This window comes from Cuculus canorus, chromosome 2 (genome assembly GCF_017976375.1).
Source record: "Cuculus canorus isolate bCucCan1 chromosome 2, bCucCan1.pri, whole genome shotgun sequence".
NCBI lineage: Eukaryota > Metazoa > Chordata > Aves > Cuculiformes > Cuculidae > Cuculus > Cuculus canorus.
In genome coordinates, this window is record NC_071402.1 from 132,295,551 (window position 1) to 132,321,552 (window position 26,002).

At 34.8% G+C, this 26,002-nt stretch overlaps 1 protein-coding gene across 1 annotated transcript in view; it reads right to left on the bottom strand.

Annotated features, from left to right (window-relative positions):
* PHF14 (PHD finger protein 14) overlaps positions 1 to 26,002 on the bottom strand; it is a 158,420-nt gene that overhangs the window by 120,627 nt on the left and 11,791 nt on the right. Inside the window, exons 4-8 of the mRNA XM_054060246.1 lie at positions 22,497 to 22,641; positions 13,422 to 13,581; positions 6,381 to 6,492; positions 4,008 to 4,145; positions 2,023 to 2,169 (exon numbers count right to left, since the gene is read on the bottom strand). Of these exons, the coding sequence (XP_053916221.1) occupies positions 2,023 to 2,169; positions 4,008 to 4,145; positions 6,381 to 6,492; positions 13,422 to 13,581; positions 22,497 to 22,641 (702 nt within the window). The remainder of the gene's footprint in view (positions 1 to 2,022; positions 2,170 to 4,007; positions 4,146 to 6,380; positions 6,493 to 13,421; positions 13,582 to 22,496; positions 22,642 to 26,002) is intronic.

Here is a 26,002-nt window from a genome sequence, read left to right on the forward strand (position 1 = left end):
CTACAAACTCCCCATGAATTGAGTTTTTATATGCATACATGTATATACACACTCATATGCATATATATATATGCATATATGCGCACACACATATATATTCCCTTCTTGTATAGTAGTCCAGACTAAGCTGTCTCAAGATTCTTATTTCTCAGACAAAATCCTAATTTAACAAAGATGGCTGAATTTACGGGTAAGATTTTAACTTCCTCATGCAGACAACATGTGATAAGGTATGGGTGAATTTATACATATTTTGAGTCGACTCCCCAGTGAGACATTTCTAGTACGCACTAAGCAACCCATACAGTACTGCATTTCTAAGAATACACAGAAACTAGCCAAACAGTTACTTCATAAGATCCCAATATATACAGCTGGATGTGGAAATATATTTTTCAAGCATCTGCTCTGCCTCCATCCATGTAAACTCGGGCACGCAAACAACACGACTGCAAACTCCAACATCAGAGCCATCAGTAGTGAAATCAAGTGGTTTAACAAAACGTATGTAAGTTATCACATTTGTATTAAGATGCCTGTGACATCATGTCAAGTAACTCCACTTGCAGTTCTCATCATTCATTCTTTCAGTTTCTACACACGTAATCCAAATAATTAAAAAAACCCAAAACTGGTCAGCGTTACCGGCACCGCATGACAAACACCTGAAAACAGAGCTAACAAGCCCTGTTCAACCCAAACTGATTTCACACAACCAGCACTTACTGTACATATATACTTCATATTACTGTGATTTCTCCACTACATCAGTGCATTTCACACAATTGAGAGTTGAGTGTATTTAGCAAGAATTATCTAACGCTTTAAATCAAACTACACAAAGCTCAATACATACCCCATAGAAATAATCTATTCAAAATTCTTCTGTGATAAGAGTTTGCTCATATCCATTCTCAAATGCACAGACCATTTTAAATTAATATTACCTTCTCCTATTCAAAGATATGAAGAACTAGAAAGATGTGATTTGTTATAAATAAAACAAATTTGTGATTTGTGATAAATAAAAAGTTTTGATGATCACTACATTACAGTTCTCTGATCACTACATTACAGTTCTCCCTTCAGAAAAAAAAAATGTTATTTCTCTCCAATAACTGCCTTGCATTATTTACAGCATCCTCTACTTTCTGCAACACATCAGAGGCAGGACTAATTCAGATGAGCTACTTTTCTGCGCAGGTGTGGTTTTTCAACAGAATGCAGTTCAGCCTAAGCAGTGAAAGCAAAATAAGCTATAAGATCCTCAGAATAGAAAAAAAAAAGTACACACTTTAAAACACAGCAACGGATTCCATCAGAAGGATTAAAATATTTATATCAACATTTATTGGTTGGGCTAATACAGAAACTAACAGTTTTACAGGGATCTCCTACAGGACAGGTATACAATCGTTGCCTAAGATTTTCAGGCAACTCCCATTCAGCAGCACAAAATCAGTTTCTGTACCTACAGATATCTTTTTTTTTTTTTCCCTACAAAATGCTTACTATGAAAAAATACAGTATATAGAATTCTACTTAGGCTTCCAAAAAGTGAAAAGGAATCTAATAATAAAAAACTTCAGGTAAGCTAAACACTTCTGCCATATTTAAGATATTACTAAGGGAAGATAGTGCATTTTTACTGAACTTTGATGTAGAAATATACCTAATTCCTTGTCTGCCTCTTTTTGTTAAGAATCTTGAAGGAAATGTTCAAAAAAAAAATAAGTCTCTATGAATTATAATGAAAATGCAATTACCAGCTTTTTGCCACAAAACTAAATAAAATAATACTTCTCAATGCAGATGATATCTCCATTTGATAATTAATTGAGAATTGTTCTTACAGACCAAGATCTGAAAATAATTCACTGCTCTGTTAAATGACCATGCACTAGCAATATCTTCCTCATGTCATTTCCTATTATAATAACAATTTCCCATCCTCTTTCTTTCTTTCTTTCCTGTTTATCATGGATGATTAATACAGATGCATTTGTGTGAAGAATACAATACCTGAGCTTCTGGTGAGAGCTGTTTTTCTCTTTCCTGCAAGGACATTTTACAGTAAGATTGTAATGCCAAATAGTTCTTCCGCTTCCATTTTCTGTCTAACCTGTCTGCATGCTGTTTACAATAAGCAAAAAAAGGGTCAGCTATATCCTGTTTCAGAGAAAATAAAAGGGAGGGAATGAAAATACAGTAAGACATACAATGCCACAAAGCTCTGAAAAGCACAGACATTCTGGTAATCAGTTCACATGTTGAAATACATATTTTTTTACATTAATTTACCTTATAAAGTGTTTTTCCACTGTTTTCGTTGCATGACCCCGAATATTTTAAAATACATTAACTATTTTACCCTCTACTGTTCACTCCTCATTTTCTCATTTCCAAAAGACAGAGCAGAAGAAATCCTTAAGTACAAATCCATTTAACACATAACAAGCATCGTTAACTTTGTTGCTTCACTGTGTCATCTTTTGCATTATATCTTACAAGGGATCAACAATTCCCTACACAAAAGGCAATCTATTAGGTTTTCTCAAATGATTTTCCAAATTTTTTTTGGTGGCTATACTCCCCCATGATTTATCATATCTCAGATGATTTTTTTTTTCATTTTTCATTCTTCGCTTCATCATGTTTGCACATTGTCATGGCTGTAAGTTTATAGCAACTTTTAGCACTTGCAAACCTTGCAAGCAGACTACAAGTACCTGAGCCATGAGGATGTATGTCTGAGAAGAATATTTCAGTATACCCTCAAAAGTGAAAAAATATTATCATAGATCTACAGAATAAGAACGTAAAGCAGTCTTCCTTCATAAAGCAATAAAACTATTAATAAATAATTCACCTATGAAATTTTCCTTTATTCCACCTACAAAACACAAACCAATAAAATCTACACAGGCCTTCCTTACAAACATATTTTATTTAGATTTAGATTTTCAGAGAGCCTGGCACCTTAATTCAAAAAATCAGCAGCACCCTAAAATTAGATTCTGTGAGTCTTTCATTAAAAATATTTTGGTTACAGAACACGCGCAAGAAAATTTTAAGGTGGAAGAGAAAGTAATTGTATATGCCCAGAAGAAATTCACAGAGTGTTTGAAGAATCAACATCACACAATTTATTCAGGACGACAATAATGAGGTAATCGTACTATCTTTGTATTTATCAGTCTCAGAGAAGAAAGTATTTTTTTGATTCCTTTAAGAATCACTTACTGGCCTGCTATTTTCAGAAAGAAAAGTGTCAACATTAGCAGTGCAAGTCATGCTTGTTTGTGTGTTACCTCGGGTATTTCCTTAAGCAATAAGAAATTAAATTGTGCAGCTATGAGCATGACAGGCTTAATCCAAATGATACATATCAGGATGGAATTTGGCAACCCAAAAGTACTCATAGGGTAAAAATTAATTTGGAAGTAGCTTCAAATCTAAATTGCTTTAATCATATTACAGGAAAAAAATGGTAAGAATAGATATTAAAAAGTTATTAGTACATTATAAGTGTTTGCTCTTCATTCTGATTCCTCATTCTGATTTACCACAAGGAAAGTCATATAACTGTACTGCACTTTGAAGAAAATATGCAGGAAAAAATGGCATTAGAACTGTAATTTTCTAAAGACAGTCCTATTTGTTATGAAACAGATTACTATACTATATAAACAGCTAGGTAAGTATTTCAACCTAGCTGATGTTCAAGTTTTAGAGTTAGAATTCAAGTCTACTCTGACTGATATCCTATTAAGCCAACTTGAGTGTTAACAGCCTCTAACCCTTTCCCCAGGCCACTTGAAAAGGTGCTCAAAGTTGGAAATTTGGAGAACAAAGTGCCCCTCCTGGACACTTCCTTTACTTGGCCTATGACTTGTTACCAATCTACAAAAACTTTACTCAGAGTTAGTGAGCAGAAAAGGCACAATTTCTGGTTGTCTTCACAAGATTTCAATATAATTCTTTTATTCTAGTCTCTCCTTAGCTACCTCTTCTGCTGCTGCTTCTGAGAGGAGGCCTTCCTTCTGAGCACAGGTCACATGGAAATAAGCTCTGCACATCCCAGCATCACAACTGATGCATACACCGGTTCTGGCAAAACGAGGATCTTCGCAAAAACTGCATTCCTTTATAAAGAGGGGTGAAAAATGCCACAGTAAATATTTCAAGTGCCTAAGAAATGATAATTTCTTACATATAAAAAACAAATAGGTAGTTTTACTCCTTTGTGCTACAGAATTCAAGTACGTAACTGACAGCTGACGCTACTTAAAACTTCACCCCTTCCCCACTCCCACTATTGATTTTATTTTCAACAAGCAATGGAAATGTGCTAAAACAACCTAAGCAGCATGTTGGATTATTTTTTATATGAATTTCCAGGTCTTGTATTTCCCTTCAGAAGTAACAACTCAATACCACCCTAGCAGTTAACGCATAAACAATTATTTAAGTATGGTATCATAAAACAACATTACTGCTCAGTAAATGTTCAATTATTCAACAACTTCAGAGGACAAACAACAACAACAAAAAAAAGCAGTGCTCTGGATGACTGAAACCCATAGATAATTACATGGGTGTCCCTTGATAAGCAAGAACTGGGGAGCAAATGTGTGACAACACAGAAAGAAATACAGAAGAATCATAAGCAGTAAGCAAAGTTGTGATTCACTTAAGCTGCCCTAGCACTTCAGCAACATGCATTCTAAACACAGCCCTTTGCAACACAGCAAACCAACATCCACTAATGTGGCCTGGAAAGAGAAACAAACTTATTTCTTCGGCCAGATCAACTCCTCAGTCTGTTTCAAAACAAATTCATACCAAACAGCTGTGCTAGCAAACTACAGCAATGAGCATATAAGCAGGAACAAGCAAGTGGAAACAGGAACATGGGCTGCTAACCAATGCTGCTATCCAGAGCATAAAGATGATCTAAAATTAGATAGGCATGCATTTCTTAATCTCTCATACTCTGAATACACAGCAAAGCTGTGTGTCGCTTACAGAAAACATTTCCATGAAAAAAGTTCAACAACAACAGAAAGGAATTGCAAAGAAAACTCAGTGAGTGAAGAATCTCAAAACACCACATGCACTATAAAAGAGCACTGTTTAGCTGTGCCACACCAATACATAACAGACAAGAAATGAAGTGAAAAAGAATATTATATTAAGTTAGTTTTGCAAGGGAAAATTTTGCTAAGTGAGCTGCAACTTTCATACTTGATACAGCAAACAGTGTTCGTTTACTGTGAGTAATGAGTCTTCACCTCTGCAGCTCCCTTTCAACTCACTCACAGGAATAAAAAATGCCCAAAGTCTTAGCTCTGCTCCTATACATCAGTCATATTAATAAGTAAAATGTATAATGCGTTGCAACAACAGGTTGTAGGGCTATGGGAGCTTGCTCTGACTTTTTTTAAACAAACATTTATAAACGATGCTATATGCCTCTGCAGGCCCATGATGAACATACTCCTGATACAGGTATGTTACAGACGGGCAATCTAAAGTGTTTTAATTTTATATAACACATGTATTTGTAAAAATGTACTATATATTTTCATTCAGTAGACATCTTGACAAACTGGCATTCCAGGAAATAAAACTGACTGTGCATGAATGAATGAAGCACTAGAGCAGCAGGACTGCAACCGCCTTTCCTTACATTAGCCTCATAGATACGGCTCCTCAACACTGTCCCCATTACCTACATAAAGAGTACTTAGCAAATTACTGAGTGCTGTCCTCTGGCCATTGCACTGGTTTTCTGTATGGTTTGTGTACAAGCACTTTTGATCTGGATTGAAAACATTTACACCTAACAGCATCTTAATTTTAGAGCTATTTTTCTGTTCAAGTTGAGGGTCCCACGTTGTTGCGGGTTTTTTTAAATATTGCTTTGCAGCAACTTTTTTGCATGCAGTCTAGCTTATAATTATATAGTCTCTAAAGTACTTCTTACTGAATGTACATCTGTCACTTACTTAATCAAACTAACCTTCCATTTCTTCATTTCACATCCCATAAATCCTCTTCACTTTCCATCCACATTTTGGCAATTTGCCACTAACTGACTTTAAAAGAAAGTAATTAGTAGCTGCATAAAATATAAGGGAAACTGGAGGGGGGGAAGTGACAGAAATCACGGACAACTGTGATAAGGGAAATAGAATGAAAGAGGGAGGGAAGACCAGTGGTGTAACAATCATGAACAAACAATCTAATTTTCAGTCAGTCCTGAACCTCATTACAATTGCTATAAATAAGAAAAATAAAATTGGGAAGATGCATGTTATTCTACTTTACATAAAAACATAAAATACTAATCAGGAGTATGTCTCTTCTGAACTTACCTTGGCACCGTACTTGGAATAATTCATTTCTGTAAGTGTTACTGGTCGCAGTTTGTCAATATCTCCAAATGCCACTCCTGGAACATAGAGGGCACAAACAATATGTACCCACCTAGAACAGCAGATGAAATTAGGTTACTGTTATTAACATTTTGTTCCCATACTATACTCACCATTTGCAGATTTCAAAATGTCTTGTATATGTTACAGATGCGGTAAGAAATCTATTTGAATGAAAGTACACTGGAGGCAGTCAGAGAATGCGTATTTGGAATTCAACAGCTCACACGCTGAACCTCAGACAATGGCTTTTCAAAGCCAATGGGGTTGCTCTGCCTGTCTGGAGCAAGGGCTGAGCTACCACCACCTTTCTGTTCTGATGGCTGTTACATCAGGCACCACACCACGTTTTATGCAACATGAAACGTATATGAAGATTCTTACATTAAATATAAAGCTAAGGTAGACTGATACTTTTATCATGGGGCAGAGGGTGAGAAGGGAAGGAACAAAATTATACGGGTAGTCACAGCAACACTGAAGTCTAAGGCAGAGAGCTATGAAGTGCCTACAACACAGTATAAGTCAGACTTCGCAGTGTTACAGTTAGACCTGTAATTATCACCAAAACTGACTAGTTTAAAGCGACATGGATAGAAGCTGCATTTAGCTATAAACAGAGCTGTGTTATATTACTGAAATGCCTATGTGAAACTCAGATGAATGGACTATTACTTAGCTGCACTCTTCTCCACTGGACATAAACAAAGTGGAAGGGTAATAAGTCTAAATCTTCTGTCCTGAGGGGCATAAAATGAAACAGCATGAATCTGGATCTCAATGTCTAGCAATTAAACACAAGGCAACAGTAAAGGCTTCAACTTCAAGTCTGCCTTTGGCAGACGTCTTCATAATCTCCTTAAACTCACAGTTACCAAAACACAGCCCTACAGCAGATGATACATTTTCTTCTTATGTAATGAACACTTTATAAAGGATCCAACTCTTGTCACAAACCATCAGTTAGTGTCAAACTCAAAATCAATTCTACACAGCATGCAAGACTCCAATCAACCGACACACACTACTCTAAAAACTGAAGTGCTGCTCTCCAAAATAATCTTTGAGTTTTATCAAAATTCCAGAAAATATCTGCTACTCCTTACTAAATTCTTACTGGGAACAAACTGTCACAGACACAAGATCAAGATTGCTACTTCCCGTGATCTTAAAATATTCAAGGCATCCTTATAATTGCAGAGGTGTGTAGCTACCACTTTCAACCTACAATCTCACAGAGACTTCAGACATAATTGAGTTGAAATATCCTGTGTTTGACTCTTAGCAAGTATGTTAACTCAGCACTTTATGATCTTTCCAGTCATTAACATTTAACAGTAACTATATCACCAGTGAAGACTTAAACTTCTACTCTAATAGGTCCTCTTCTATGACCTGTATTCAACAAGATTCACAATGATGCCAGAAACACTTCTTCCCTTGTTTCTTTTATTACCTATATACAACAATGTTCTAATCTCCCCAAGTATGGTTGATTCAGCACAAACCTTATACCACCTACACAAACCTGCATCCATGCTGCTGTACCCTTTTTTCCCCCTCCCCAATCTTCTATTACTTTAGCCTATCTCTTCTCACTCTTCTTTCGTTTGTCAATAAATAAAAAAAAAATTCAATTGAGAGCAGCTCAATAAGATCTTGGTTTTACCTGCACTTAGTGTGTTATTAACCTCTTATTAACTGGCTGCCTAGGGATGAGAGAAATACTAAAGCAGATGGTTATACTACTAGGGGCTGCATGTAACCCTGACTTCCCACATCAGCACGTTTCTCATCAGTGGTCCTTAGACCTCCAATACTGGAATTTATCACATTCAGAATTATTAAGTTTCATGTTAATCATATACAACTCATATATCCAAACAGAAATTCAAAAAAGCAAAATATGAAAGGTTCAGTAGCAAGCTCAAAAATACCTATATAATTAAGTCTCTACAAAAGAAAACAATGTTCTTGCAACGTACCAAATTGGTGGACAACTGTTTACTTAGTGTTTTCACCAAAAATAGTTCGCATCGTAACTGGTTAACAGAAAAATCCCAGTAAGAGTAAGAAATTGCTTAGAAGCCCTGAACTCACCTCACTGCAGAAAAAATTTCTCAGCAAATCTAATAAGTCACAACACTGTCTGATTCAGTGTCATATCTGTCACAAGCCTTCTCACCTGTGTATTTCAAAACAAGTTTTTACCCTATTGTTGTATCACTCGGGCTTGAGATGTTAAGTGGTAAATTCCTTTTAAAACAAGAAAAACATAAAACAAGGAGAAGAACGTATATCTCCAATACACACTTATATGCAACAACTGCACTGCTTTGTCTTTACAGACTTTACTAGGGTTCTCCACATCCACAAAACGATTTGGTCACAGCGTGGTAACTACTAGAAGAGTCAAAGAATTAAGTTTAAAAAACATTTACAACTTTGTCTTTTAATAACATGGTACAAATATGACAGCATGACAGCTGCCAGAGAACAAGCTGAGATACTCAACTGTTCTACCAAAGTTCTTGCTGCTCAGATAGGGAGTAAACCTCCTCACTGTCTGTATCACAGACTAAACACTCCAGCATACCAGCACGACCCCCTAACTTAATACGATGTTATATGCAAAACATAAGAGTCTTTCCATTACTATATGAAAAAATGCATCTTCTGTCCGCCACCCCACAAAAGTAATAGAATCACGAGATAGTCCTTCGGGAAAGCAATGGAGCATCTGGTACCATCTTTGCCCTTCCATACTCTAGTTTAGCCTAAATCACTACCATACCTTTATGAAATACTCTTCAACAAAAAAGCATGTGTGTGCATAAATGTGTATTTTGATAAATATTATACATTAACAAAAATAAATACCTCATTTAAATGAGCACACTCCAGTCTCAAAACGAATCAAAACAATTTCCTTTCTTAAAAGCAAAATACCATACATAGAACAAGATCTGTAACCTTGAGATAAGAAAACTGCTTGTTCGTAAATAAAAATTTTCTTAATTCTACAGGGCTTCTTTTCTATGCTCTTGCATTGATTTAAGATGTGTTATATAGAACAAATTTGTATAAAAAGAAGTTACATATCTCGAGAATTAGTATTTTTAACAAAAATCCAAGGTTGTGGCTGGAGATCTTTGATAGTAAGTTTTAATATGGTCTCCTAAATGCACCCTCTGAAGTTCAATATAAAGATACACATCTTCTACAAGGAGCTGCTTCTCAATTTAATTCGCACAGTTTTTTCATGCTCCACTGGTGTATTAAATGCTGCTGCACTCTGTAGGAGTTTATCTATGATAAACCCTACAGCTGGCTGCTTGCTTCATACTGACCTTCTCAAAATGTTTTAGTACATGTCACCCAAGTATTACAGTATTACAGATTTAAACTGCCATTTCAGTGTGATTGGCACACAAGCACCTCATTTCTTCAATAACCTATATGCGAACTCAGACCTGAATCTTTATTAAAAACCATACCCAAGTCAGTCAAGTTCACAGTCGGAGCAAATTCAGCTGCTTTTAATATCAGCTTTAAATATTCTTCTGCTCATTTGTTTAGCTGCACATGTTTTAGAAGCTTGTAATTAAGACAAATTGGGTAATCAAAGAAGAATAATCTTCCTTGTTACTTTACCATCCATTTTGCTTGGAGCAAGGATGACAGATGTTGATTAAAGACGACAAAAAACTCGATACTGAAACAAGGACAGAATTCCTATTATTTGCTAATAGCATTTTGAGAAACAAAATTTCATAAATTCACATTTATGCTTGTGGAACCGAGAGGTTAATGTGAAAAGGTTTCTCCTGAGAAATTAAACACCTCATTATTGTAATGATTCACCTTTCACATAGAAACAGAGAAATTATTCCAACTTGATTATGAAGAGAAACTGAATGGGTTTGGTTTCTGTAATTTCCAGCACTGACACATATGAAAAAGTTCTTTTGAAAAGGTGGTAAAAGAATGGAGACCAATGGTGAGTTAAAGGATTGTAGCCACTCTCTGCTGGCAGGTCAAGAAAATATAACGGACATTGTCTGCCCCTAAAAGCTACCGTAGTGCCCCATCACCCTTGAGAATTCAAATTTGTAAATAAATGATAGCACAGGAATTTTCACATGTTCAGATTTTAATTTTTCTAGTACATTACCTCTATTCATCCGGGAGAATAAACTAATATTTATTCACACTAGCCACAAGTCACACCATCTAGCAGGTAAAAAATCAATAACAACAATAATACAATAATAACAACATATTATTGTGTTTACACTCACAATCACCAAAGCCTGTATGAGCTTCCGCACAGCAAACCAGTGTCACAGAAAAAAACACTTCCACATTAACAAAAATCATACTACTATTTTACAAGAAGAAATCCAAGCAATTTTTTAAATGTCAGCTGCAGTTTCTATTATAGTTATATGGAAGATTACATATAAAATACTTAAAATGTCTTACAGAACACAGGAACAAAAAGGCTAAGATAAAATTTGCAAAATTCCCATATTTCATCACTATTAGACAACTGAGTTGTCTTTAGAAACATTCTTTCCATATAGCAGCATTATTAGTAAAACAGAACTGAGAAGTAAAATTTGTTTCAACATACAACAGCTTTATAAAGGGGATGCACAGACACTGTTGAACCTAAGATAGGCCAGAAACTGAGGATTTGAACCCTCAAAGTATTTAAAAAACATAACTGCTTCTACAAGGTCAAAATTATTCAATACAAATCCTAACTGACCTGTTATTTAGTTTAAAATACCACAGTATTTTCTTCTACTTTCATTGTTTCCCCTTTATAAGGGGATGTAGAAAACATGAAGGAAAAAAGATTTATTTTACATGCTGTGTTTATATCTTTGAAGTACATCTCAGCTATAAACTGAGAAGCTGAGCTCAATGTATATTCAACAGAGAAAAGCAGATGCCTCCAAAGGTTATTGCTAATATCTGCATCCAGTGGTCAAAGTTCAGTGTTATAAATACCCTTGTTATCTCTTTATTCCCAACACAAACTGAAATTGGTTTTGCTATCAGGAAAAATAAAAACTAAGAGAGACATGTAGGGGCATGTACAATTTATTCCAGAAAACTAAAATCAATTTAGAACATTTAAATAATGTATTTTATGAAGACAGACAACATGGTATGTCAAAAAAAGCTTTCTGAAATGTCATTTTAAGCTCTGCTGTGCTTTTAATGACAGCAGGACCAGATTTTTACAGTATCAGCAACAGTAAAGTCTGTGTAACACTGGAAAGGAAAAAAATAAAACAACCACCAACACAACAACAAACAACTGGGGAAAAAAGGGGAAAAAAAAGACAAGATCTGCTTATGCACCTGTTGCAAGACAGCTGTGTACTTAAGTGAAACCATATACAAAAGCTCGCTAACACAGATCATAAGACTAAATTTTTACCTCATTTAACTCAGTGTAAGTCTAACTACGGAACTATCCATGAGGAGGGAATACCATGGAGAACATTACAAACAAAGTGTTTCACAAAGTGAAAAAAGAGTGAGGGCATGGTCATATTTTGCGACATGTTAGTACAAAAGATGTTCTAAAATATACAGCTAAAAAACCCAGAAAACTTTAGCAACACATGTTGACACTACTGAATTTTAAAGTACTTTTATACTAATACTGAACAATTAATTGGATTTTTCCCAACTCATCTATCATCATCAGTAAGATATGTCTGCAGACATTCATATTCCTACATCTCAACCAGATATATTGAAACAGGATCAAGAAACTTTCTTTATCATCTGAACAGCCTTATCAACCAATTATTGCCTTCTATATTAACATGATCACTAACTTTTCCTTCCTTCAGATGAAGCACATGCTGTGATTGCCCCAATGGTGATAAAATTCTCCAAATCTAATACGACAAGAAGTCTGGAAGGTGTTTTACCCCTCTGCAGCAGAATTCATCATTCTTTTTTTCGGCATTACTAAGTAAAGAAGAATGCTTCACTGTTTTGCTGCTCTTCAGGATTAACCATGAAAGAAGCACAACACTAGCAAGGCATAAAACGCAATGTTCTGGCTGCTAATGGAATTGAACTAAACAGAACACATACTCAGATTCCACAGTGATTTACAAGCAGATACCAAATACTACAGCTCAACTGCCATCAGAGAACCACTGTGACCATCCCCACAAGCTGTCCCTTATAGAACATAAAACTACTATTCAGCAGTGGGGCTCAAGGGACTCAAGCCCTGCTTTCCTCACTGCAACTTCCAAGTCTGAGCAAACTCAAAATAACTACACAGTTTTTCTTAGGTTCCTTATCCCCAGTTCCCGCTGTAAATAATTCAAGCCATTGGTTAAGTGAGAGAAGTCTTTCATGCCATTATTCTTGCAGCTGACTGAATCGTGAGTAAGAGTTTACAGGATATTAACTTTATCTACACACCGTATCTTTTTCCTTGCATGTAAACTGCATTCTTGATGTAAAAAAAGTTTATTTTTCAAGACTCCAATCCTTTCACTATAATGTTTTTTTGTTAAATGAAAAAAAAATGCATCACACAAGTAGTTCAAGGGAACAAAGAAAGGTCTTCTAGTATATCCAGTAAGAATATACATCTAACAATTCATACTGGATTTTCAGTCCCTGAAATAAATGGCGTTTTGTTTCACTTAGGTATGTCTTTTGTTCATAAGTCCATAAATCTTGATGCTCAAATTCACCTTAAGACAACACCTTACTAATACTATAATGGGCATGAAGAATATTAGGAGAACACAAAAAAATTAGGTGATTGACTATCCAAAGAGCACTGAACTCAAAACTGAGCAGAGAGAGTGGGAACATCAACAACAAAGCTTAATTTATGACACTGTAACCTATAGGAGCAGACATAGGCAAAATCCATTATATTAAATGTAAGATGACTTCAAATTCAAAACATCACTCCTTCAGTCTTACCTGCCTGCATCAGTCTCCTTGAAGATTCCATCCTGGTTAGGACATAATTCACAACTAGGTGTGACACCACATTTGCATGCATCACAAAACCAAGGCTCCGTGGAATTCTCTGAAGCTGAGCTCATGATAGAGTCACTCTCTCCATCAACACCATAGCAACCTACACACACAAAAAATTTAAGACCAATATAATATGATAATTGTAAAGGTAGACAGTCAATTATATTTTCAGCAGGCATATACATATACATTTAGAGGAATGATATCAAAAGTCCCAAGAAAGCTTACAATATTTTTGCAAAGATTATCTTTAGTGCAAAATTTTAAAGAGACCCTAATTCTAAGAATTGATCTGTTATGTGAGTGCCTTAGATTACAACTGAAAAACAAGAAGAAAAAGGATGGTTTACTTTACTCGGTTAGCGATGCCTGGTGTTCTTCCAGACTATACATTAAGAAGGAAATTAAGAAAACAAGACTTAAATTGGCCAACAAAGACTAAGAAACCTCAAAGCATTTTTTCAGTAAAGAAATATATTTCAAGCTAACTGCAACAAGCTAAGGAAAACTTTAAAAATTCCAATAAAAACTGATCAATTATACTATTTTATGAAGATATTCATAGAGTTATTCATTCCTTTATTACTATCCTATAAAACCCTATATACCATATCCCAATCCTCTCCTTCAGTATGGCAGGTCTAGTGCATATGTTAAGCTACCTATCTTCCCATGCCACTTGTGAAGTCAGCTTTCAGTTGGATCAACAGTCTAACCCAACTTATAACAAGCTTCTTTGAACACCAGCATCAAGTGAAGAATCCATGTGTATCATGGATCAGATTACAGATTTGTGAACAGGCTTCTCTCGGATATTCCTATCTTTCTCCTTCTCCTAACTCTGAAAATGAACATTATTTTTGGGTGGTTTGGTTATGGGTTCGAGTTTTTTTAGAGGGTGATAATGTCTGTAGTATCCAGTCAACAAATACGCACTCCACCTTTCCACTTCAAATTCAACATCCAAATCAAATAGAAAAGAATATACATACAAAATAAACCACTATTTGTGTAGTTTGGGGGTTGAAGCAGTGAGCTTAAAAGACCTTCTGTAACTTTCAAATCAAAGTATAGTTTGAAGGGCACAAACTGACAGTTTTGAGACATCAGACAGGTTAAAAAAATTAATACAGTTCATAAAATACCATTCTCATTTTCATCTGGTTTTAAATTATGGCTAAACTCAATCATTCAGTTTCTCCATTCTATATCTACTGTATTTTGATGACTGTTAAAGAGGTCTATGCATGCTTCATCACCACAAATTTAGGAAAACATTATTTTAAAAGTGATTTAGAAGTTTATCATTTAAATTTTGCACAAGAGTAGTATTACTACTGCAAATCTTAAAGCTTATCACCACAAAAATGCGTTTCTGCATGTCACATTTGAACGTTCATGTTACTCAATGAGAAAAAAATATGCCTTCATTGTCAACACTTAAAACACAGCAGAGACTCTACTAAAAGACTAAATTCAGTTCTTCATCAAAACCAGTAATCAAGTCAACATCTGTGCTTGCAAAACAGTCAAATTATTGAATTCTGCAATTAAATAGCAACATGATTTGTTACTTTGGTTCATTACCCACCCACTGTAATGAAACAGAAACAGTGTTCTAACTCCCCTTGCAAAGCACTGTATAATAGAATAAAATTACATTCAGGAAATTAGCAATAACACTGTAGGAATCATTTAAGAAATACAGCCTTCCATTACAGAATGAGGTTCATCAATAAGAATGAATATAAGACACCAGAATGCTTCTTTTCATTATAAAAGCATTCCAGAATCAAAGGACAAGTAATGCCTATAGTGCATACACAGCCAGGTTTCATTAGGTATATAAAATATCAGATAGCTCACACATAAGGTAACTCTATTTTCTTTATAACCTAGCTTTAGGTTGTATTCTAGAAAGTAATTTTCTTATAAAACCATCTTGAATATATGTCAGTGAAGCTACTTCTAAGGAATTGCATTGATGTGCAAACACACAGCCTGTTGATATCATAGAATTTATGAATAATTAAGCTTTTTATAATTCCTATAGAATTCTTAACATAGCAACATTTTCCTAAATGTATTTATTAAAACTACCTAACACCATAGGAGCAGTAATACTGTCATCAATCTATACGCCCAAACAAAATCAATTTCTTTCAAACACTGATGCTTCTTCACCAACTGAAAATAATTGATTTGCTTTTCTAATCTAAGTGCCATCAGCCTGCTAAGATTAGAATGGTGACTTTCCCAGATTCCTACCTTCATTCTGAAATATATACTTATCAGTCATTTATTTTTTGTTTCTAGAAAATGACACACGTGCTGTAATTACTTCCATCATCATCACTTCACACTATCAAAATTTAGTATCATGGAAAAACAGATTATCAAATATATTCAAGCAACCATGCAAATTAATTAACATTAATTAAATCAATAAAAAAGATGAACTTGCAGTTCTTGACCACACTTTCTGCACCTTTCACTTCCCAATTTCAAGTAACTTCATAATAACCATGCTAGAGGATTCATATTTCCTGTATGTGAAACTAGGGGGGAGGAAGTGTTTTGTACTGCATGGATATAATTGAATTTTTGTGTATTAAATCAGAAACACATTACAAAAAGCATCTGATAAAAAAAAACTCAATGCACTTCTGTCCAAATCTGTCTGAAAAGTTACAATATATAGCTCAAGAGTTCAGCGCTCTCAAAAACAGCTGTAATTCCATATTTTTACCACAGTAATATTCTTTTATATGTAACAGACGATTACCTCTTTAAGTACATCATTTAAGATCCTTAAAATTGCTGAGTACAACAAAGGTTCAACTTATTACTATCCGCCTCCATTTTCTATGCTCAAAGAATTATTTCTGTTCTATTAAAAAAAATTTAGAACTATTATTTTTATGACTCTTAAAAATGCACAGACATGCAGATATGAAGCTGCTGGTTTAGAGATCATTCCATTCTAGTGTTGAACATTTAAGCTGATAAGCAAAAGTTGCGTCATCCAACCGTCCTGTATGAATTGTTGGGAATTGCTAAGTGTTGGAACAGAGAGCAATGTAAGGGCTCACAACAAGTAAATATCCCAATCAATATAAGGGGGTAACTTCTGAGCACACTACAGTTGTGTAAATGGTGTCATTACCTAAGGAATAAAAGGACAACAGAGGCATCTTGTAAATGACATATTTGGTTTCAGTTACTATCACTGCACCTGTTACCTGTTTGGCATTAAGTCAACCACCCACCTTTTGATTGGAAAATATGTTCAAGAAAATAAAACAACTTTTAAACACTTTGCTTACAATGCATGCTGCCTTCCCTTAGTTTTCATAAAAATTCTGAATTTTGGATCTTTAGAATACCCAAGAGCCCCTTTTCAACTAGAATTCATTAGTCATGTTTATACATTCTTAAATTATAGTATCACAACCTTGTGTCTACCATCTCTTTGAAAACCTTACACTAAAAGATAAAACTGGTTTAGTATAATATTATCCTATGAATTTAAACACATGAAAGTGAAATTAAAACTCTCAAAACATTTACTGTTCCACAAAATGCATATATATATTACAATTACAGCCAAGTTGTCTATCAAAAGTATGCCATTTTACACAGAAAATTAACTTTTTTATTCCCTGTATTCCTTTTATATTCCCAAGTCATTGTACTCTGTCAATAGCTTATTTTTTATGGGATTGTCATAAAAATGAAATTTCAAGCACTTTAAATTGCTAACTTTAAAACAATTGTTCTGAAATTTATGCTGAACTGAGAGAAACAGGAAGAGAGACCTAATTCTTGTCTTGGCTGCATCTGTTTCTCCGTCTCCCTGGGAGGGTTATTTTTTGCCACTGAAATACAACATCTGCATATGGTATGTCTACATGTACTCTGAACCACAACAATCTCACAAAGACCGTGAAAACATGAATTTTAAGAAAACTGTAGGTTTGTAAAAATAAATACTGTCAGATCACAGTATTTAAAATGTTACAGGCAATCTTTATTCTAAGCTGTCAGTCCAATTAAAGACATTAGTCAGTTCACACATCATAAATTCAGAACAGTATCTTCACTTAGTAAATAAACAGTGCTGAAGTACAAGATTTCATAAAATGAATTTTTATACCAGACAGCAGGAGGCCAGGCTAAGCGGCAAAATTAAAACGCAAAAACAATTTTTTTTTTTTTGCTGTAAATGCTGTAAGGCATATGGAGACTACGCTATTGCTTTTACCAAAAAAATTTTATTCCCTGCCATACAGATCAAAATAAAGAAACAAATAGAGGAGATAGAAAAGAAGCAGCTGGAAAAATATAGAACTTAAGTAATTTAATTCACAGCAGCTAACCCAAGGAAGATAGCTGGAAAGTATACTACCTACAGTAACTGCACGTGCTATGATATGCACCAGATATTTTCTTCAGATATGCTGCAATCAATACGTCAAAAAAAATGACATGACAGCTGGGGGTGCCTTGCTATTACAAGATCTTACCACAAAAGTGTTTATTCAAAATGACAGATTAGTGCCTAAAGGAGATTTTTATAAAAGGGAATGAGAATTATCTCCACACAGAAAAGCAACTGTACTACTACACATTCAATAAGAAAGCTCTTTTTCTTAGCAATGTAAACATTTTTCCTTTTGATTATTTTTGGCGGAAAAAAATAGGCTGAGCTGTGAAATGCTAACAAATTTTTAATTGATAGACTTATTAATTAATTACATGCCGACATAAGAGGTGAATGCAAAGTGTGAGTGCATATTAAATTAGGATTACATGTATGCCGCTAATGTAGTTGTAGAGGCAGTTACAGATTTCTCTCATTATTTGAACTAGTTATTTGCTCCACAAATTTTGTAGATTTTCAGACGTGTGTCCACAGAGAAAAGCTAGCTTATGGACAAGCAATGCAGGCCGTACAAGTGATATGAACATCACACAGCCAACAGCTGTATTGGAAAGGAAACAATTTCTAGCAATCTCAAGACTTGTCAGTAAATAACGTAAAGTCTGAATCGGAATCAACCTCTAACTCTCAGCCATGTTGCTGTGTTCCACATGAGTGCTGGCAGGGTTGCTTCTAGATGAGCTATCACCCCCCTATTCCTATGGAATACTTCAGGTCACAGTTAACACAAGCAAGCAAATCAAAAGGAATACAAGCCACTATTGAACAGGCAGCTTTTGCACCAGATACTGTAAAGGAAAAGGCACTGGTACCAAGTACCAGGTGCACGGGTAATGGAGCAGTATGCACAGTGATAAACTATCTTGAGTTATAAAAGCTAAAACTTACCAAAGAAAAGGGAGATTGGACATGTAGACCCTGCCTGACTTAAAATCCAAGGCAGCATTAGTTTCCTCCTTGAGAAAAGGTAACAGATTCTTGCTGACAACTATGCTGGCATGCAGCCACTTAGGGAATTGGATCACCTCCACATGACAGGGACATACTATCGCATGCCCTTTGACCTGTAGCTACAAGTAGAGCAAGAGATTCCCCCCCGACCCTGGGAAGGAAGGGAGCCCTAGTGTTCAGAAGAAGTAGGCTCAACTTGAGGGCAGCATTTTCAGGGCTAGTGAATAACTTCATATGACATACAAAGGTGGATACCATAGAAAAATCTCTTCCAGTCACCTGAAACATCCACTTCTGGCACACGCCAAGGACATAAGAGCCTCCATGTGAAGTAGAACAGTTTCTACAGAAGTCAACAGAGAGAGAGACAACAAGGTCTTCAGGGAAAGAATAATCAGATCACCAATATCATCACTATGTGGGCCCCTGGGAGAGACACCAGTAGGGTGTGAAAGGAGTCCACTTCCTTCCAAATAAGTATCTACAGTGCTATAGAAAAATAGAGAAAACAAATTTATAATTGAAATTGTGTACAAAAATTGTAAAGAAAAACTCTGGGTTATTCCAACAGCTTTGTTTGGGCATTTCAGGATAACAGGTGTCTTGTGTTTGAGATTCTAAGGAAAAGAAAATTGCTAGGTATTAAAATAAGTTCTTAGGAAATGAGTATATTATTCTTCTCTGCAGGCAAACACAGGTAACCATCACTGCATCAATTCCTATCCAATTCATAAATAGGAGCCCATTCGTACAATATCGTGCCAGACACTGCATTGTCTGAAAAGCTCAAAAGCTCAACTATCAGAACAAATTTCAAGACACAGCATGGTGTCTGCAGCCACAGAAATCCACCTACTAAAGGAAACCTGCAAAATAAGAACAAATTATTTGATTCCAATGCGTTTACAGAATAGAGTCACTTATTACTGGAACATCTTTTTCAAACTACAAAGGACTTCTTATAATACAGCCTATGTCCATGATCTGGGCACACAGTTATGAGGTATAGATTAAAGCACATGATACTAAGAGTAAACCTTGCCTCTATTAACATTTAAAAAGTAATTCTCAAGGTTGCAAGCAAGGTTTATATGATTAGACAGCAATTAATTCTGCAACTACTTCTCAATTTATATTTGGAAATCACTTGACTTGAATGAATTCAACAGGAAGAAAAATTTTTGCATTGCATTTTGATTTTGATAGCAAGTTCTTTATGATAGTCTGCATCTTCATTAATTACTCATGCATTCAGAAGTAATACAATGAGCCAAATGACACTGGGCAGAAACCCTCCAAGTTATCGAATATATGTATATACAAAATCATCGAATCAAACTAAAGCTTCAAAAGGTTTCAATTTTTTAAATAAAATTCTTATTTGCTGCAATTATCTAAAATTACTGATAAAAAGCTCTGATTTAAAATAGCATCTGCTCTTACTACTAAAAAAAAAAATCAAAGTACAGAAAAAATACACGAACATAAATGTCTCTATATAATGTATTCACAAAATGATACACATATCTAGCAATGAAACACTCACCAAAACTGTCACTTCAAAATTTACCATCGATTTGAAGTTCATCTTGTTGCCAGGGAAATCTACACTTTTATCACAGTCAACAATTACTTTCTTCTACTCAGCTTGTTTTTTTTTTTTCCTAAGACTTCACCTACTTTAAATATTCGTTATTAAAATAAATTGTAAACAGCTAAACACTGAACCTCAAGTGTGAAAAATTATCCAACATCCTTAGTCAATTATCTTGTACAGACTGTAGAACTTAAATCTCCCCAATTAATCTATTTTACATTGTTGCAACAATAAGAAAAGAAACATATACACGCTGGATCTTTGTATCAGTGGGACTAGAAAGAATCTTTGCCTTACAACACTTTAAGAAGAAGAATGGCAGCAATTACTTTTAGACAGATTTTGAACTACTAAAATTCAAGTAATTTTTGACCTATGGAACTGTGGAGGAAAGCCAGCTATAATCTTACCTTTTGCAGGGACAAAGGTTTAGTAAACTAAACAAAATGAGAAAGTGATCTTTTGGGAAATTTAAAGGCACTCCTCTGGAATAAAAAACAAATTTGACATCATTTTATTCTAAAAAGGCAAATCATTTTCCTATCACAATCATTCTGTACTTTAACATGATTAACTGTACAATCATTAAATAAACCTTACAGAATAATCTTCAGGAAGCTCCACAGCTTTAGGGTTTAAATTTACTGACTGAATATAATGTTTGGGGAATCTCAAATAGGTACTCATAACTATGAGCAAAAGACACTTTGATTCAATTTTTCTCTTCTCATGAGTTAATATTACACTGCACTAGGGTAAATTAAAAAAAAAAAAACACATCAAGATTCTATAAAACTATAGCTTACTGCATCTCAAAACTGATGTATTCTGCACATCACTTTCCGAAATCTTAATGGACACAGAGAAAGGAATTCTGCAAGCGTATCAATTTAGGTGTCTAGCACTTGTAATAGTCAACGAAAATCTAACTAAGGCACCTAGAGTGTGATTCAGTTCATCATAAATTAGGTTAACCAGATTGTTCTCCAAGCTCCACTGACAGTATTGATTAGCTCTTCAAAGGACCGCAACTGGAGTTAAAGAGTTAAGAGTACATTCCAGTACTTAACATAAGGGATCTGAATTTGAGGACAGAAATTCCATCCTGAGTTTCCTAATTGATATTACGCAAACAAATGAAATACAGCTCAATGCACAAAGAACACTACAACAGCTTCAAAAAATTTTTAAAAGGTGGCAGTTACATAAATTAAATAAATGCCTTTTATGCTTTTGAAGAATAAATGAATTCAAGGATTGAAGTAGCCTATCTGATTTTCCAGGGGAACATTAAAAAAAAAGTGAACACCTAAAAAAAGTACAGGATGTATCTTAAGATCCACCCCTACCTCCCATCCTTATGAAGAAGAGAAGCAACACACCATACAGCCACACCCTCCATGAATTATTGCACAATAAGTGTTTCTTAAAAACCTCCTACATTCATAACACACACATAGCCTAGATTTCTAAGCAATTAGCAAACAATAAATTAAGTGCATTTTAAGTTGAAAATTTCCACATTTCAAATTGTCAGTGAAAACCATGAGAAAGTTCAAGGCTAGCTCTTTTCACTTACAACTAAACATTATGGACCATTCCTTTCTCTCCTCCTCCTCTTTTGCTTCCTTTTTGGTACAGCAAAAATATATGCAAAAAATCCTTCCCTTTGAGAATGCCTCCTATCCTCATGATCTCATATTGCAGTTATGCAATCAGAAATACTTTTAATATCATATTCTGGAGCTGCAAAAACATTATTTATAGCTCCAAAATTCACAGACTGTGATTCGATATATAGTATCCACAGACATGCCCTCTCCCGCAGTTGCTTATATTTGTGTTCCTAAAATAGAAGATGGATGTTTTACCCCTAAAAAGGATCCACATAGTATTACAAAAAAAAAAAATTACCTGCCAGAGTTCAAAGGCTTCATATTTTTTTTGAAGAAAGCAAGTCAAAATATCATTAAAAGCAAATCATATGCTTTCCTCCCGCTACGAGGATGAAGGGTTGTATTACCTTCATGTACTGTTATTCCACAGTTGTCACACTGGATTATTTCATCAGCATCTTCACTGTTATCTCCAAGACAAACGCAACAAATCAAAATATGGTCCATTTTCTGGGAACTCCAATTTTGCGACTTCTCAAGGATCAATGAGTCCTAATGTTAAAATAATGAAGACACATGGATTATGCCAGGAACTTCTATTTTATTTAAAACAAACAAAAGATCCGTTGTTTGCTCAATGTTTTTATACAAATAGAAGAGATGGAAATTTTTGTCACAAGAATATAAGCTTCTTTGTTTTCAAAACATTCACACACTTCATCCTCAAATACAAGAGCTGGGAAAAAGGATAGATGCAACCTGATCACAATATAACTAGATGTCTGTTAAGATACAAAGGCCAGAGAATGGTATTATTTCCTCAGGCAGAAACATACGTCTTTAAACTATTTATGTTCTACAAAAAGGAACAAATACACACACTTAAGAAACCACTTTAAAGCAAAAAAATAAAAAAGAAAAAAAAGGCCAAAGGTGACCTTCAGATGTCTGAATATTCAGAAAAGCTGCTTCATTTTGTTAAAATTTGCATTTTCCCAAAACCAAGTCACATGAATCTGTAAAATCTGAAAATAAAGCTAACACAAGCCTTCACTTATGTAAAATATAACTAATAATCAACTCAGTTTTACTTTGTTGTAATGCAAATTTATATGTCTCTATGTAAAACCATATCATTTATTAAAATACAGCAACTTATTTTCTTCTGATTATATGCTGGAGTAAGGATTTGCAGAACAAGTATATTGCTCCCTTTTGGCAACCTTCAATGTAAACTGCACCACTTAAAAAGACTGTGGCTTTTAACAGGAAATTTCTGTAAGGAAACATAAGTATTTCATGAACCAAATAAATAATCATACGTAAATTTTCATTTTTTCATAAACACTGTTTAGGCTTATTATTTTCATTGAGAGGTACCGCCACTGTCTCTTCTGCAATGTTTCACACCTTCCATATATTATCTTCTTTTATTTTAATACTAAAAGCAAACATTGAGCTTTAATTACTTTCACTGGTGATTTGAAGACATACAGGAAAGTGTGAAATTGGGCACATTAGCAAAAAATTATCATTGCAGGATAAAGAAATAATAATACTTTCAGGACAGAGGCTGACAATTCATGCCTAAATGGCATCTGTTCAAATCATTACAGATTTCAGATTATTCCAAAACTGATGTGGTACCTGGCAGAAAAAAAAAAAAACAAACAACAAACCAAATAAGGTGGAACATGTCCACAGGTTCTCCTTCCAAACCCTGATTTATGACATAAAACATGACACCAATACTGTGCCTGCTTAGCCTACACAGATAAAAAGTATCAAGAATGCTACCTGAAGCAGGTATTCTTCCTCAAGGATCTCAAATTCTCACACTACGCAATTATTTCATGATAGTCTCTTTATCTGACACAGTAAGTGTTTGCACAAAATCAGTGAATCATTAATGAAGTCTCTTTGTACTTTAGGTTTATCTGGACAGGTATTTGAGGAGTAAGGGGGGGAAAACTTGACTTTATTTTAAAGCAAGATAAAGGGGTACAAACCTTACAGCCAAAAGCTGGGCTCCAATTGCTTACTTCAAGTAACAGAGGTACTTTGCTGTAATATTTTGACCAAAGAAAGGTCAAACATACTTCTACCAGTTAAGAAAGGCTTCTCTATCTCCCATCCATTTTCTCTAAACAACGTAATGAAACATGACCTATAAAAAACATCTAATCTAGAAGTAAAAATGTAAGATTATACAACCTTTACACGGTCATGCTTGCTTAAAGGAAGGCCAGTAATTGTGAAAAATACAAGATTCTCCCCCACAGAGTTCAGACTTACACAGCATGTCTTCCAATATCCTCCTTTTAGGACAGGGTTGGAAAGCATTTTGAAGATTGCAAGAAACTTACACATTTTTTGAAAAAATACAGCGGCCCATCAAAATACTCACGTTTAGCTTACCATTCATTTTACAGATAGGAAAATGGCAGTAAATACTCCCTAACCTTGGCAGTATTACTTGTACAAAGGCACAGGCTTCTTTGAAGCATCCTGAAATTCTAAAGGAATCAGCTTTTTGTGACAGCACCTTTAAGTGTTATTTGGCTCCATCAACAAAAGTTTAAAAGAAATTTGCAAGGTCTACTGTTATAGAAGCCTGAAGTCTGGTAATAAAAAAAAAAAAAAAAAAAAAAAAAATCCATTAAAAAGCCCACAAAAACCACTTGTTACTTCAAATTAAACAAACAGGATTGCAGCGTATAAACAACACTGAAATAACACTAGCTGTTTAGGGACAACATAAGCAACCATACAAAAAAAAGGAACAAGCCATGATGAAAGGGAATCAAATCTGGACCTAATATTAGGATCCCCATCCATCACAGTTCACCATATGTGAAGACAGCCAACAGGTTAAACAGACAAGCAGAAAAACTTAACTTTCTATGCAGACATGGAGAGGGAGTGATCTGGAACATATGTTGCTCTCCCCTTCTCAGTCCATGCAAACACCTGAATGATCCCATCCCAGGAGCTGACTCTACTGGCCTAAAGCATGAGAACCTCTACATAGAGCTAGTAATGGCTGCTAAAATTCCTGAACAAGTCCAGCTACTTGCCTAAGTGGGAGAAAGCATTTCAGCTGAATCACTACACAGTTTCTGTGGTGTTAATGTAGAAAGCGAGCATTTCAAGCTAAATGCCTGCATACTTGTAACTTTAAAAGAAATATAAAAATAAAAAAAAAGAAACACCTCACTGAGAATAGAAGAATCCCATAAAGTGGTAGCAATTATAGAAACAGAAAAGCACCATTTATCTACTAATGATGCTTGACTTTAGAAAAGAAAACTAAGTTTGTCTTCTATGCCTAATGCAGTAAAAAACCACATAGTATTTCATTACAGTACAAGTTAAAATACTGTATACGCAGATCTCAAAATATTTTTGTAAAATGTATAAAAATAAACCAAAAATCACACAGAAACAAAAACTAAGCAACTCCCCCAATACCCACCCCTAACATCCACCTCCAAAAACTAAGGAAAGGGGAAGAAGAAGGCATATTAGGGGCACTACTACATGTTCAGAGTTAATTACCTGAACATTCTTTCATAAATTAATTATCTATTTAGATATATGTTTTTCTAAGAACTTAGCTTCTGCAGTGTAACAAGATTTTGCCAGACTTGTCTGCTAGGCAGATGGGGCTTTTGGTGTTGGTTTTTTAGGGGGGGAGATAAATATTTTAAAGTACTGTAGTAGTCAAAAGCATACTGTTATAACACAGCTGAGTATCAATCTAAAAATAACAGTCTATAATCCAGTCTACAGATGCTCACTGTTGCAAGATTTCTTGTTAAACACCTACACAGAAACATTACTTTGCTTCATATGCAGTAAATATAAATTACCAGTTACAAAATCATAATTTGAACTTCAAATTTTCAAATTT